At 46.6% G+C, this 14,792-nt stretch overlaps 1 protein-coding gene across 7 annotated transcripts in view; it reads right to left on the reverse strand.

Moving 5' to 3' along the window:
- Nucleotides 1-14,792, reverse strand: part of Map2k5 (mitogen-activated protein kinase kinase 5) — a 226,115-nt gene that overhangs the window by 88,910 nt on the left and 122,413 nt on the right. For all 7 annotated transcript variants that reach the window (XM_050151791.1, XM_050151789.1, XM_050151790.1 and 4 more), the window contains one exon: nucleotides 8,719-8,790. In XM_050151791.1, the coding sequence (XP_050007748.1) occupies nucleotides 8,719-8,790 (72 nt within the window). The remainder of the gene's footprint in view (nucleotides 1-8,718; nucleotides 8,791-14,792) is intronic.

The following is a 14,792-nucleotide window of genomic DNA, read 5'->3' on the forward strand; positions in this document are numbered from 1 at the left end:
GCAAAAAACATTTATATGTATTATTAAAATTCACATTATAAGGACAAAAATGTTGCCACATGCCACTTAGAAATGAGATTAGCATTTTTTTTTGTTTTTTTGTTTGTTTTTTTTTTTTTTTCCCCCTATTTGAACTGCCAGGAGGAAAGGCACTCCCAAACACATGGCTCTCTCTGGACACGTGCTCTGATGAGTTTCTCTTTTGTTTCTCACATTGTGCTCACTCACCTGGTTTTCTCATTTTCCTTTCTCCCTGTTTGTTTTGCTTTTCTATGCAAGTTCTCTTACTACAGCAGCCTGTTGTCTCTGGAGCATAGTATTGTGTCTCGTTCCTGAAGGCATGTTTCACTGTTTATTCAAATTCTTTTTCACAGCATAGGTTTTAGGCCCTCACATTGCTTGTTCTCAGTTATTTTAGACCTCTGTTCTCACTCTGAAAGTCTTTCTCGGATATCTCATTAAGTGTATGCCACAACTGTAATCCTAGCAACTCAAGATGCAGAAGAGGAGCCTAGCCAGCAAGTACCAGGTCAACTTGGGCTCCAGAGTGAAAACTGCTCCTGGGTGGACAATGTCAACTGGCTGAGAGCTTCCTGTGAGCTTCACCTGCTTGGGAGGCTCTTGGGAAACACCCAACCTGTGGATCCATTAGACTGCAGGCCAGAGTTCCCTGGAGAAAGTCCCCGACTATCTCCTGCCTGTGGTCTTGGCCACTGCTGACCCAGGAACAATGCGGGGTTATGCAGCAGTCAGAATCTCTTCTTGGTTACAGGACCAGATTTCTATGGTCCCAGATGCCATCTATTTTCCTAGAACCTTTCGGTCTCATGTTGGGCCTGGGGAGGGTCATATGCCGAGTTGGGATGTGGTCTGTGGTTATCAGCTTTACTGCCTCTCAAACAGACTCTGAGGGCTGGGGCTCTGCACTTGCCTAATACATGCAAGGTCTTGGTTTAACCCACAAAAGAGAGGGAAAAACAAACCTATGAGACAGTTCTCTAGGCCCCATCTTTACTCCCAGCTCCAGATACTGGGAACCCAGGTGTGGAGCTTTGAGGTGCTCTACTCCAGCAAGGCTGCTGCCCTCGTGTGCCCTGCTGCTGAAGGACCCCCTTCGTTCTGCCACGTGTTGTTTTTCACCAGACCCCTGCTCCCTCACATCCAAAATCTGATGGTGGCTGTCGCGAATGAGGCTGTGTCTGCAGAGACTGACTGGAAAGGCAGCACTGTGGAGAGAGATTGGAAGGCTGCATGTCCAGAGTTCTCGTCCTCTAACAGCCGTTCTCTGGCCACCTCTGTGTCTGAACATCCTGTGACAGACAGATCGAAAGCTTCCACCAACCTGAAAGCTAAGGACGCCCTCAGACAGCATCTTGGCTATAAGGAAGCTTCCCCTCCCCTCTGTAACTGCCTCTCTGATGCACAACTGGTGTAAGTGGACTTGCCTTGATCCATGACTTTCTTTGCTCTGTAAAACCAGAAAACCTCACGATACTGCTTCCACGTTGGAATAAGGAATTTGGGAGAACGTAGATCTGTGTTCTCGGACCACGGTCCCACAAAATGGTCCAGAATCAACTACTGTTTCTTCCCTGTAGATGAGAGCTGTGGCTGTGGTACTGACTCCGCCCTCCCTCGTGTGTGTTCATGGCACCATGCCTTCATTTGTGGCTATTTTCAGTACAGCTTGAGATGAATGGAAACTCATCTTTAGTCAAAGCGGCTGATTTTTTCTTTTTTTTTGATCTAGATGTGAACATTTTAGACGCTGTGGCTGAGGTGGGATTTGAATCTGGGTCTGCTGCTTTGACGAAGCATTTCTTTATGCACGGTGACAAGTGATACTCCACAAACACGAATGGGCACTGACAGCAAAGGCATCATCAGACACAAACCCTGGCCTTTGTTTTCAGGAACTACTCTAAAACTACTATAAAAGTTGGAGATACTGAGCCAAAAAGATTCCTGAGCGCCCACCGGGGTGCTGGATAGTGTAGGTAGTAAAGAGAGTGAGATTCAAAGTCTATATAAATTACTCAACTACGAACAGGAAATGCTTATGTGACAAGCCAGAGGAGATGGCGGTCCTCTCAGCTGCTGAGTCAGAGTCACATCATGAAGGTCACATATTCAAATGATATCTTGGGCACACGAAGGAAAATAGCATTCACGTGACAGGAGAGTGTCATAGTACATGGATTTATTTTGGTAAAGGAAATTCTAAACTTTGAGAAAGGGCTAGGGGCACAGTTCAGGTAGAACACATACCCTGTGGAATGCCATCCGTAGTATTACAAAGGAAAAAAAAAGCCTTACGAAAAACTCTGTCAAAACAATGGAGCCCATAGAAATCCTGAGCCAGTGGTGTTACTTTGATGACAATGACCTTGTGTGGCTCTCTGAGTATGTTCTCCACCTATCTGGAGACATCTTTCTAAGCCTTGCGCCTTGCTTTCATCATTTAACACATCATTCAAAGCACTTCAATAAAGCAGCGCTCGTGCTGGAGAGGGGCCTCGCAGGACTGGATGACACACCAATTAACCAAGCGTGTCGAGCCAGCCTGCTCTGCGCCTCAGACTCAGGAGACTGGGAGTGAAGCTGCAAACAAAGGCGGCAAGAGCGGGGACAAAGTGAAAAGAGCAAGTGTGCACTGGAGACGGACTCGCGTCTGACTCCTGCAGAGGCGTCCATCAGGACACCGCTCACCCCAACCTCAGCGAGGTCCATGAGAGCCCTCCCGGCAGCCCCTCAGCAGAGGCCTGTGGGACTGCAGCCTTTCCAAGGGAAGTTTCTGATTGTTTGTCTACTTCATTTAAAATGGTTTATTTATTTCTTGAGACAGATTTACACTATGTGCCCTGGCTGGTCTGGAGCTCAATACATAGACTAGACCAGATCTGTCTGCCTCTACCTCCTTAGTGCTGGGACTGAAGATGTATTCTACCATGTTCAGCCTTGAGTCCCCCTCCCCGTGTGTGTGTGTGTGTGTGTGTGTGTGAGAGTGCATACATGTGAAGCATGTGACGGAGCACACGTGGGCCACACTGAGGTCAAGGAGCACTTCGTGACAAAGGTTCCAAAGACCATCAAGGCTGGCAGAGCAAGAGTCTTTACCTACTGGGCCATCCCACCAGTCCCTGTGCATTTTTTAGAGATGAGGTCCTCCTATGTACCTCAGGCTAGCCTCAAACTCAAGATCCTCCTGCCTCCACCTCTGGAATACTGGGGTTCCAGATGGGCTCCACCATGCCAGACGCCTGGTTCCTTTTTTTAATATGCATGCTTTGTGCGGGGCACACAAGGTGAGAGGAGGGAGCACATTGACTTTCTTCTCTAGAAAAGCCATCTTGTGAACACGGGGCTGTTTACCTCCTGTTTAGAGGGTTATGTTGTGATTCAGACGGCATAATATGAACAATAATTAATTAGGGAAAAGCCAAGGGAGTAGACTCTTCCTCAGTCACTGTCTGCGAGATGAGGTAAGTACTGCACAGCTTGTGGAATTAAGATGCTCCAGTGTTTCTGGAATCCCCACCCTCAGGATTAGGCAAAACCCTCAGACTTGGTGAAAATAAAGTCCTTGTTTTTGCATGCCAGGCCATTTTTATCCTCAAGTTTATCCCTGAAGTACTGACGGCAGCACCAGGTGAATAAGTCTAAACATCACCCAGCCCCAGGGCTGGCATGAGCTTTCTAAAAGTGGCAAACAGGTCTTCTGGGGTGGGAGGACCACCCCCCCCAGCTCTTCGCAGCCCGGGATTCTCAGTCTTGCTGGTCTCACAGCTGTCCACTCCTTTACTCTCTGCATTCCCACACCAACTCCTGGTGTGTCCTACGGAAGAACTTAAGTCCACATGGGTTTTCTCCCCCACTACAAAGGAAGCCCACAAAACCCACACACTGAGACCTCCTTTCTTTGGCTTCATAACCAATCCACAAGGGGGGAGCCACAAACGCTTGAAAGATCTGCATGAAAAACTGTAAGCACACAGCAGAGAAGGGGCCGATCGCGCCCCCACCCAAGAACCCACTGTCCTCAACTCAGGTTGAATAGTCTTACTTCAATCTTTGGGCTACTTTGCCCACTCCAAATATTTCACACAGATGACAACATCTGGAGGAGACCCACTTTATCCCAGGAGCAGAGGGCTGCTGACCTGAGAGAAGAGGGGACAGATAAAAGATAGTCTGATATTAAAGGTTCTTTGCTTAAGGCACAAATGTAACTGTCTGTGATTCTTTTTTATCTGCACACTTTGGAGGCATGTAGCATTATCTTTTATGAAAGAGTGTGGCAAGAGGTCTTGTTACGACTCCCTATGGGGGCCATGACAGTATATTAACAGGGAAGGGGCAGCAGGAAGGAGCTGACAAGGATGGACCTTGGAGAGGAAGGTTTACAGAACAGGAGGCGGGGCCCTGGGGTGGCAGCAGACACAGGAAACTCTCCCATTTGTCTCTATTTGATTCCCGGGTGCTTCTGGGAAATGCCCTTGCTTAGTTTCCTATTCTGCTGCCCATCTTTTATTTTTCTGGCACAGATCTCCTATGGGAATGGACTGCTGGCTGAAAACATGCTGAGAAGGTGTGCCCACATGTCAGGAGACTGTGGGGAGCTTACCTTCCTACACTGCCATCTAATCCCTCCTTAAGGGCTTACAGCAGTCCACCAGAGTGGGCTGAATGGGTAGGGAGGGATGGTCCCTCCTCCTGATGGCAGACCCCCTACAAGACCAATTCCACTCAGAAATCAACCCTTGGTCAACCCCTGCTCGCCATGAGGGCTTCACCCACACCTTTGCTGAGACCTGTCACGTGTCACTGCAGGGTTCTAGCATCTTTCTTCTCTATCAAGGCAGGGTCTTCCTGGTTACATGGCCAGTGCTCTGCAGTACCTACCATGGTATTTACGCCGGGCAGAAGTGAGGAATGAACGAAGGCTCCTACGCTTGGCGGACACACGGAGAGCAGTTTTAGAAGTGAGACCAGAGGCAACTGTCTTTAAAGTGCTGATTGTGGAACATGCTGCAACTGGTTCCTCAGAGATTTTTGTTTTGTTTTGTTTTATGAGACAAGGTTTCTCTGTGTAGCCCTGGCTGTCCTGGAACTCACTCTGTAGACTAGTCTGGCCTCAAACTCAGAGATCTGCCAGCCTTTGCCTCCTGAGTGCTGGGATTAAAGGCGTGTGTCACCACTGCCTGGGTTCCTCAGATTTTAAAATGCCATTTCAACGTTCACTTCTGTGTCCTGTGCATTCGTGTGTGTATGTGCAGCAGTGAGGGTGTATGTCCATGTGTGTGTGAAAGCAGAGGTCAGCCTTGGGGAACATCCTTTATGTCTTAAAGTTTAAGGGTTTTAACACAAGGACTTTCCACCGGGAGATTGACTGCCAGGATTAGGCGAGGCTGGCCAGTATCCCTGGGTTACTTATCTTCGCCTCCTCAGTACTGGGATTACCAGCCTGCATTTCTGTGTGGGTGTCCGTACTGAATGCAGGTCCTTGTGCCTGTGTGGGAAGTGCTTTACTGATTGAGCTATCTCCCCTGCCCTCATTTTTTTTTTTAATGTACTTCAGGCTAGCCTTGAACTCATGATTTTCCTGCGTCAGTCTTAAATGCTGGGATTACAGGTATTTGTCTGTAATGGTTTTGAATAGTACTTATCACATTTAGACCAACTTTCTCTGGTAAAAAGAAAGAGGAGCCTCAGTCTTTGAGTTCTTATTTTGACTTAAGTTTGGATGGCATTTTCTTCATACTGACCCAATAACAAAGGAGCCCTGAACCATAACATTTCAGTTGTAGAATCAAAATCTTCTTCCTTTACCATGCATTTCTCTACCTTGGACCCCAAATACTTTGGTATAAAACACGTGCCAGAGGCTGTACTCTATTCTCTAGAGACTTGCTGCATTACTTAAGTTGGTCACATGTCACTTGTTAGTCTAGTGGGCCAGAAGCTCTAAGAGGATGGGGACAACACCTCCCCGCCACCTGTATACTCCTTGGGATGACTTAGTTAAGCCCCTGTCTCCCTTGAAAACTTTAAGCAGACTTCGCCTCATGACTCATTCCATCTCATTCCTTGTAAACAGAGCATAAAAGAACCCTTCTCTCTCTGGCCCTCATCCAGCTATGGAGTGCTCCCTCCCTACAGTGCACACACTGGCTGTCTCCCTCCCTACAGTGCACACACTGCTGTCTCCCTCCCTACAGTGCACACACTGGCTGACCCCTCCCTACAGTGCACACACTGCTGTCTCCCTCCCTACAGTGCACACACTGGCTGTCTCCCTCCCTACAGTGCACACACTGGCTGACCCCTCCCTACAGTGCACACACTGCTGTCTCCTTCCCTACAGTGCACACACTGCTGTCTCCCTCCCTACAGTGCACACACTGGCAGTCTCCCTCTATACAATGCACACACTGGCTGACCCCTCCCTACAGTGCAGTGCCCCTTTTTATTAGGCTTCACATTCCCAGGGCCTAGTAAGATACTGAGGCTGCATATTTCAATATATTTATTGGTCATATTCCAATCTTTCCACCTGGTCTTTCTGATCCTCTTGTTTCCATGCCTGTCCTTCTACAGTCATGCTCCACAGAGCACTCTGTGACCTGCTGAAAACTGAAGTCAGACCACTTACTCTCCGAAGCCCTGAGCCTGGGGGTATGTGACCCAGTCCCTGGCTACCTCTCATTTATTTTTTTCCAGCCTTTATCTTGATAACTCCACTCTAGTCAGGTGGGGGCTCTCATTTTCTCATTATGAGACTAGCCAAGTACAGTAGTGAGAAGGAGGAACAACCAATTTATATCACTCACTAGCTCCTTCAGACTAGCCTGGGTACGTTTTCTTCCTTCCTTTCTTCCTTCCTTTCTTTTATTTTTGTTTAGGTTTTCAAGTACCTCTGGCTTTCCTCAAACTCGTAGAGATCTGCCTGCCTCTGCCTCCCAAGTGCTGGGATTACAGGTGTTTACCACCACCGCCTGGCAGATATACTTTCTTAACAGTACTTTTTTTTCTTTTAAGGATGATATCATAGATCCCAGACCGGCTTCCAACTCACTACACATCTGATAAAGATGATCCTGCAATTCTGATCCTCCTGCTTCCATCCCTGAATGTTGGAATCACATCCTACTCATATGCCACACATGTAAGTAAACCAGGGCTTCATGTGTGCTATGCAATTACTCTCTCAACTGGGCTATATTCCCAGCCCTCCTAACAGTGCTTCTAGGCTTCCAATAGGCGAGGGTGCACCTCTGTCTCCAGCACAGCTCTCCAGCTGCTGGAACTACAGGAAAGAGCAGCAGCAGTGCTATACAGAATGTCAGTCTGCACTGGGGCTCAGACCTGAGCCTGGTGGGGCTGCAGGATGGCCTAGGGCCGCCTAGGAAACTAGTACCAAAGCGAGTACTGCAACCTGGGTCTTCTGTGTCCAACACTGGATTCTGAACCATGAGATGAGACCTCTCAATTGTTCTGCACTGTATCTGATCATTTATAAAACACAACCAATGAGAATGATCAAAACACCAAAGGGAAATTCCATCCCAGCAAAGCCTGAGTCCCACAGGTCAGAGGCAGTTTTTCTGAGACAGGCTAATACTAGAGCAAGTCCTCGGGATCCTGCTATCTACAGGCTAACTTCAGCCTCTGGGCTGCAGTGTGCACACTATAGTTCCTCTTAGACAGCCTTTCAGGAAAAGGCAGAAGACTATGGTTTAATAAACATTGAGCATTTGATCTTGGCATTCTTCCTGCTGTGCAGGTGAGCTGGGTCTGGAGATATTTCCTTCCAAATGCAATGGTATTCATGCGTTACAAAGAAAGATCACAGAAAATGTATTTGACCAAACAAAAGCGATAGGATTGTGATGGAGACTTCATCTGTGGGGTTATTTAAACATGTTCCTATTTTTTTTTTTTTTTTTAAAAAAAGGCTTCCTTGATGGGAATGGATGGAATTGAAAAGCTTTTCTGAAAGCCCCAGTGAGTGCCCAGGTTATCTGGGAGTGCAATTCCAGTGAGCCAGGTGTCTTTCTAATGCAAGTTGTATGACTATTTCTTAGCATGGAGTTCTAATGGGGCTGCACCTGGCTCACTGAGGGAAAAAAAATCCATTCTAAATACAGCAATAAAGAGTAAACACATAAAATTATACAACATACACCCCCCATCCCATCACCTCTACCCCACATGCACATATTGTTTATTAGAATGGGGTAGGTTTTTCTTCTTTAAGAAAGAAAATACAACATATATATCCAATGACTATAACTGATTTTTAAAACATCCCCCTTGGATGTCAGACATGCACATTCCATGGCTGCCATCACCCTGCGCTGTTATGGAGTCCGTGTGCAGAGAACAGGGCTCCAGCCTAAGCAGGGCTCCCACCCAGGGAACAGTTCCCACCCACGCATTCTAGGAGACTTGGGCTGAACTGGTCTTGCGTAGGGCTGACAAACTGTGTTTTTAACGAACACTTCAGGTATGTCTTACACACGTGATGTGTGAGAAGCAGTGCTCTAGAATAATGCAGACTTGGTTCGAAAGTCACGTGGGATATCAACATGAGGATTTCAGAGTCAGGCGATGTGCACACACACTGAGTGGGGGTTTGTGGTATTCCTTCAAGACCTCCATTCTTCCCAATGGGATGTATTTGTACAGACGTGTCAATGACAGCAAACAGCAACATACCTCCATGAAAGAGATTCCTAAGCTCCACACGTCAGAGTGGATTCCATACTGCTCTCCTGAAATTCTTTCTGGCTGTAAGAAAGCACAAGGGAACTTGTGAGCTGTTGAAAGTTACCCCTGGCAGCACACACTGAATGTAAGCTCAACATGGGGAACCCCCATCATTTGCATGGCATTTACACACAGCAAAACAATTTCACATGTATGCATATATGCATTCTATTGGCAACAGAGAATCCTGCATGCAGTTCCTATGGAAAAACCATTACCACTGTTTCACTGATCAAGAAATTGAAGGCTCCAAGAAACCAGTTAATGGGGCAGAAACCAAGGTAGCAAATGAGCTAGGACTTGACCCTATGTCCATCTCCCCCCAAACCCAATGATCTTAGCTGGGGATGCACAAACTGTGTAAAGTTGTATGTGATTTATTTGAATTTGGGTCAAAGGGTCTTGAAGACTATGGCTTACGTTTTATTTTTAACTTTTTATCTGAAATAATTTCAACTGTACATGAGGGTGAAAGCCTGAGGCTGGTGCAGAAAGCAGCTATAGTCCGTCACCTCCTGTATAGTCCGTCACCTCCTGTATAGTCCATCACCTCCCGTATAGTCCGTCACCTCCCGTATAGTCCGTCACCTCCCGTATAGTCCGTCACCTCCCGTATAGTCCGTCACCTCCCGTATAGTCCGTCACTTCCTGCCTCTGCTTCATTCTATGCAGCAGAGTATTCTGACAGAATCAAGGGGCCACATGGGACTCCGCCACCCCTCCGGGCTGTGCAGCAGCTGCCTGGTCCTGAAAGCTCTGCCACGCATACTCTGTTCCCCAGGGTTAGCAGTATCCTGAGTCAGTGCCTCCTGCTCTACCCTTCCAGGATCTGGCCTCCCACACATCACTTACAGAAATGTTTGCAGTGACTAAATAAATGGACAACTAAATTCTAAATATGAGGTCCCACAAGACTGCAATGGTCACTCAAGTCTGCAGAGCTAATCACAGCAGGGCTGAGATCCTAACTCACACCCCATCTTCCAGCGTGACAGGTCCTAGGAGGTATTTCTGTGGAACCGGGAATAACAGCATGACTGCCATTGCTATCAACAATGCCAGCTAGTCTAGCCAAATGGGTGAGCTCCAAATTCAGTGAGACGCTGTTTTAACAAAAAGCAGGTAGAGACAACCAACACTGCTCTCTGGCCTACACACACACACACACACACACACACACACACCTGTGCACACACCTCCATACATACAGAATATTGTGCATGACTTTCACTTTTAGCTACCACACTGCACTGCAATTATCCCTCTTCCTGTCTACTTCCCTCACAGGGAGGCCTTCAAACCCCACGCCACTACGGGCACATGACAGCATGAAGCCAGTGGGGGCTGCTCAGGGGTGTTCATCACACATGCAGTTCTAAGCATGAACTTTACCCTTCATATACATTATAGCTATCATGTCCATCAAAAACTTAGAATGAGGGCAAACGAGGTGATTCCATAGGTAAAACTGCTTGCCTCCAAGCCATGTTCAAGTCCCAGAACTAACATGGTGGAAGGAAAGAATCTACTCCCAGAAACAGTCCCCCGACCTTCACATATGCTGTGGCATGGGTGTGTACTCTCTCTCTCTCTCTCTCTCTCTCTCTCTCTCTCTCTCTCACACACACACACACACACACTCTCAAAGACACATACACATTCACAGATACACATTCTCACATATACTCAGACACTCTCACACATATATACAGACACACACACGAATACACACACTCACACACACTCACAGACACACATTCTCTCGCACACACAATTTAAACAACAAAGAACTCATGATGGTGCGCATTCTGAAACCCTCTAGCCTTGTTGAAGAGTACAATCAAATGCTGTCTCCCCCCATCCTTTTCTGCTTCCTCTCTCTGACTTTTCTATCCTCAAGCTGTGCATTTCTCTAGAATACAGAGAAAATAAACAGAGAAGTGGCACTCCCACACAAAACATCTGGGTGGGCTGGACGATGAAATTAAACACATTTGCTTCAGTTGCCCACTGAGCTACCAAAACAAATACAAACCGAGAACTGAAAATAAAACACAGAAAACTGAACTAAAAGAGAAAAAATATATAAAGAGTGAAGTCATTCACAAATATCAGGTGGCAATAAGAGATGTCCTTAAGACAAGGTTCTGGCTGCCTCCAGATGGAGAAATTATTACAGCATGCAGCAAAACAAGATCCCTGGTGGAGGCGAAGCAAATGTAGACAGCAAGCTCTGAGGCCCAACCTACAATGCACAAGGCAGACTCAGGCCTCTGTGACCGACTTGGGCACGAGATGAGCCTCGGAACCTCACGAATGTAGAGTTAGGATATGATGGCCTGAGGGTGCAGCCACAGTGGCATGCCCTGTCCTCTCCCCTCAAGTACAATATGAAAGAAGATAAAGCCTACTACCATCAGGTACTGTATCGCTGACAGAGTGCTACAGTCAAAGGCCGGCTGCTGTTACTGCCTCACCTGACAGCTGCCAACAGTGCGGCAAGCTATATAATAAGGACAGTACAGCTCTTGTCTCAAGTACCTCTCTCTGTGTGACTAAGCCAAGAGTACATAAAACCAACCAAACAAACAAATCCTGGCCAGTTTCTGACTATGTCCCCAGAGCTGAAGCTACAGAGGTTCTTCAAGGCAGCACTGTTAAACTGGCACACTCCACTCCCTGCAGCTTCTGCCTGTGACTGGGCATTTAGCCAGGAGCCATATTTAGTTAACGGATTCCAGGACTGTTTATGGCACAACACTCCTGGGTGTGACTGGCAGGAGCATGAAGACATCAAGGTCCATATTTTATCTCTTCTGAATAGGGAGTTGCTCTTCAGTCAGGTTGTTCAGAAAAATATCAAACTGCACAAACCCAGGCTAGCATGTACTGTGGTGACAAGCTTCCTTTGAGGTAGGCAAGGCCACACCCCCACACAGCAAAATGGTCAGGCAGGGTCAGGTAGCAGGACTGCAGACAGAACTTTCAGATCACTAATAATCCCCGCTGTGTCCAACACGCTACCAGGTCCAATAAGGCCTTTAAGAAAGATGCAGTTTGTTTTATGTGCATGTATGTGTATGTGCATGTGTGTGCATGTGCATGTGTGTGTATGTATGTGCATGTGTATGTGTGTGTATGTGCATGTGTGTGTATGTGCATGTATGTGTATGTGCATGTGTGTGTATGTGCAGGTGCCCATGGAGGCCAGATGTCCTGGAACTGGAGGTGCAGGTGGCTTTCAGCTAGCTGATGTGGGAGTTGCCAACCAAACCTGGGGCCACTACAAGAGCAGCGATGCTATAACCACTGAGCCATCTCCCGTGTGTGTGGGGGGGGCGTGCACATCCATTGTCCTCTTTGAAACGTGTATCCTAAGTCTGTGTGCATCTGCTGTGCTCCCCACCATTCCCTCGGGATCTTCTTCATGCTGCCTTGACTATTGTCTTTTCTTTGTCCACCTTGGAGGTTTGACCATCACAAAGACTCTGGTATTCGCTGGGCACTCCCATGTGGCATTTCTCTGGTTGAGGACATTGCATTTTATCCTCTCACAAGGCTGTGGTACATATACATTGTATACAGAGGACGGCACTGGGTGTCCTCTTCTAGTGTTCCCTAGCTTACTCCACTGACAAAGTAGTTTTTGTCCCCAACTTGTAGCTCGTGTGTGCTCGTGTGTGCCCCAGCCCCAGAAACCTTCCTGTCTCTACCTCCCAGTGCTGGGGTTACAAGCATAAGTGAAATCAGCCCAGCTTGTACGTGAGAGCTTAGATCCAAACTCTGGTCTTCATACTTGTGCTTAAGTGTTCCCACTTGCTGAGCCTTCCCCTGAGTCTCCACTGGCACAGTACTCTAGCCCACGTTCCTCTTTAAAAACCAGCAGCATGAAGATCAGGCAGGTTTGTAAGTACCTTCTGTATACCCCATTACAACTCTACACTATAGCCGTCTTAATTTCTATGCATATGCTTGGTACAACCAGACTCAAGTACGCCACTTTCAGTGGTGCCATATATGAGGGCGTTTTTCCAATTTCACCTGTGCCTCCTCTGGATTCACAGCATGGAGCGCCTTCAGTGGAGACCAGTTCATGTAGCTGAAGGTACTTGACATGTGTTCTGCTGGCATATACTAGGGGCTGGAAAACGTCTGTTTTTTTTTTTGTTTTTTTTTGTTTTTTTCCTGTGAAAGGCCAGCCTGGAAACAGTTTTCACTTAGAGGGATGTATGCAACTGTACAACTCAGCTGAGCTCAGCTGCTACCATGGTGCTACTGACGTCACATCCAGCCCTAAACTAACACCCTCACCACTTCCAGTAAAACTGTACTCACAGAACAGACCTGGGCTGGGCATGGGGGTGCATGCTTTAACCCCAGCACCTAGGATGCAGAGGCAGGCAGATCTCTGAGTTCAAGACCAGTCAGAGCTTCACAGAGAGACCTTATCTTGACAACAAACAAAAACTTTAAAATAATAAACATTATAAATAATAAAAACAAATAAACAAATCAAGAAAGAAAGAAAGAACAAGTGAACAAACAAAACAGAGGCCCAGGAGCTATAGTTTGGTAACATTCAGCACGGAATCTCACATGATAGTCAAAACTACAGACCATAAGAGCTGAAACAGGACACAGCAGGGGTTTATATGAAGCTGAAGAGCCCAGGCCTTCTCCCAAGGGACCAGCAACAGGGACAGCAGTTGGGTCAATGTATCCACTTGCATAAAGGAGGGTCCTTTTCACGCTCCCCCATCCCAGGCTCTGGCAGGCACCTGGCCAACCAGCGCCTAAGAAAGGGAGCAGAGCTGCAGCTCTTCCCTTCTCTCTCGCTTTCATCGCTTCCTCCCTGGGCATCTCAGCTTTCTGCAGCTTGAACTACAAAGCTGATGACTAGAATTCATCCACCCAAGAAACAAAGCAATTTCAGCTTTGCCGGTCCGAGCTAACGTTTCATAATTTTAATCCTCACACTTTCAATTAACATATGGACGCATCACATTCATCCATAAACAAAAAGGGAAAAAAGTAATTTCTTTAACGTACACCTGGGAAAGACAACTGTAATCTGGATCTGTAGCTCAGATGTGATGCAATGTAATTATCAGAGCAATTTAAAGCTACCGAGAGCAGGATGGGCAGCGGTGAAGGTGTTTCATGGATTGCGTCTTTTCCTTCCCAGTCAAGCTTTCCTAGTCGCAGCGGCTGACATTCAGAGGGCTTTGCTCCCTAGAAGAGGGACTTAGCAGCTTCTTTCACCCGGAGGGAGTCACGGAGGACACTAACTTTTAAAAAGCAGACACGATAACTTTCATAACTGATCTACTTTTTCCACATTTAATTAGAGAAAAAGCAAAATGTGAATTTTCTTTAAAATATGAAAACCGAAATAAACTATTTTGACCATCTGAAAGAAAATGAAATGCTTTGTATTGTTCTGAGAATAACAAGCTGTAGACCCAGGTTCTGCTCCATCAAGAATCCTATAAAAATGATTAACACATGGACAAAAAATACTGAAAATAAGGTCCACGGTTCTGGACTGGCAAACTGCTTCTGCAGGTAAGGGCACCAGCTTCTGAGCCTGACATCCTGAGCTGGACCCTCAGGACCCTCATGGTAGATGGAGATATCCACATCTGCACGACACCCCCAATAAGTAAATAAAAATATAATACATTTAAAAATATTAATGGTATATACTCATACTAAAATCTTTTAAGTGTGTGATATCAACAAAGCTCCTTAACCTGAGAGGGATTGCTTACATAAATCTGGAACCATAACAGTAAAAATCAATTCTAAACATTGAAATAAAAACCAGACTCTAGAGGGAAAGGAAGGAAGTGGGGAGGGGTGAAAAAACAAACAAAAAGACTCTGAAATGAGACCAGAAAAGCATTCTCCTTGGCTCCCCCCACTCTCACCAACTCTTGAAGGGATTAAGAAAACCAACAAACTCAAGACTTTTATAGCCACAAATAACTTCTCTTGTTTCAAATGGTAAGAAAAAGAAATGG

Source organism: Alexandromys fortis, unplaced genomic scaffold (assembly GCF_014885135.2).
Source record: "Alexandromys fortis isolate MF-2015 unplaced genomic scaffold, M_Fortis_MF-2015_v1.1 scaffold_70, whole genome shotgun sequence".
Lineage (NCBI taxonomy): Eukaryota > Metazoa > Chordata > Mammalia > Rodentia > Cricetidae > Alexandromys > Alexandromys fortis.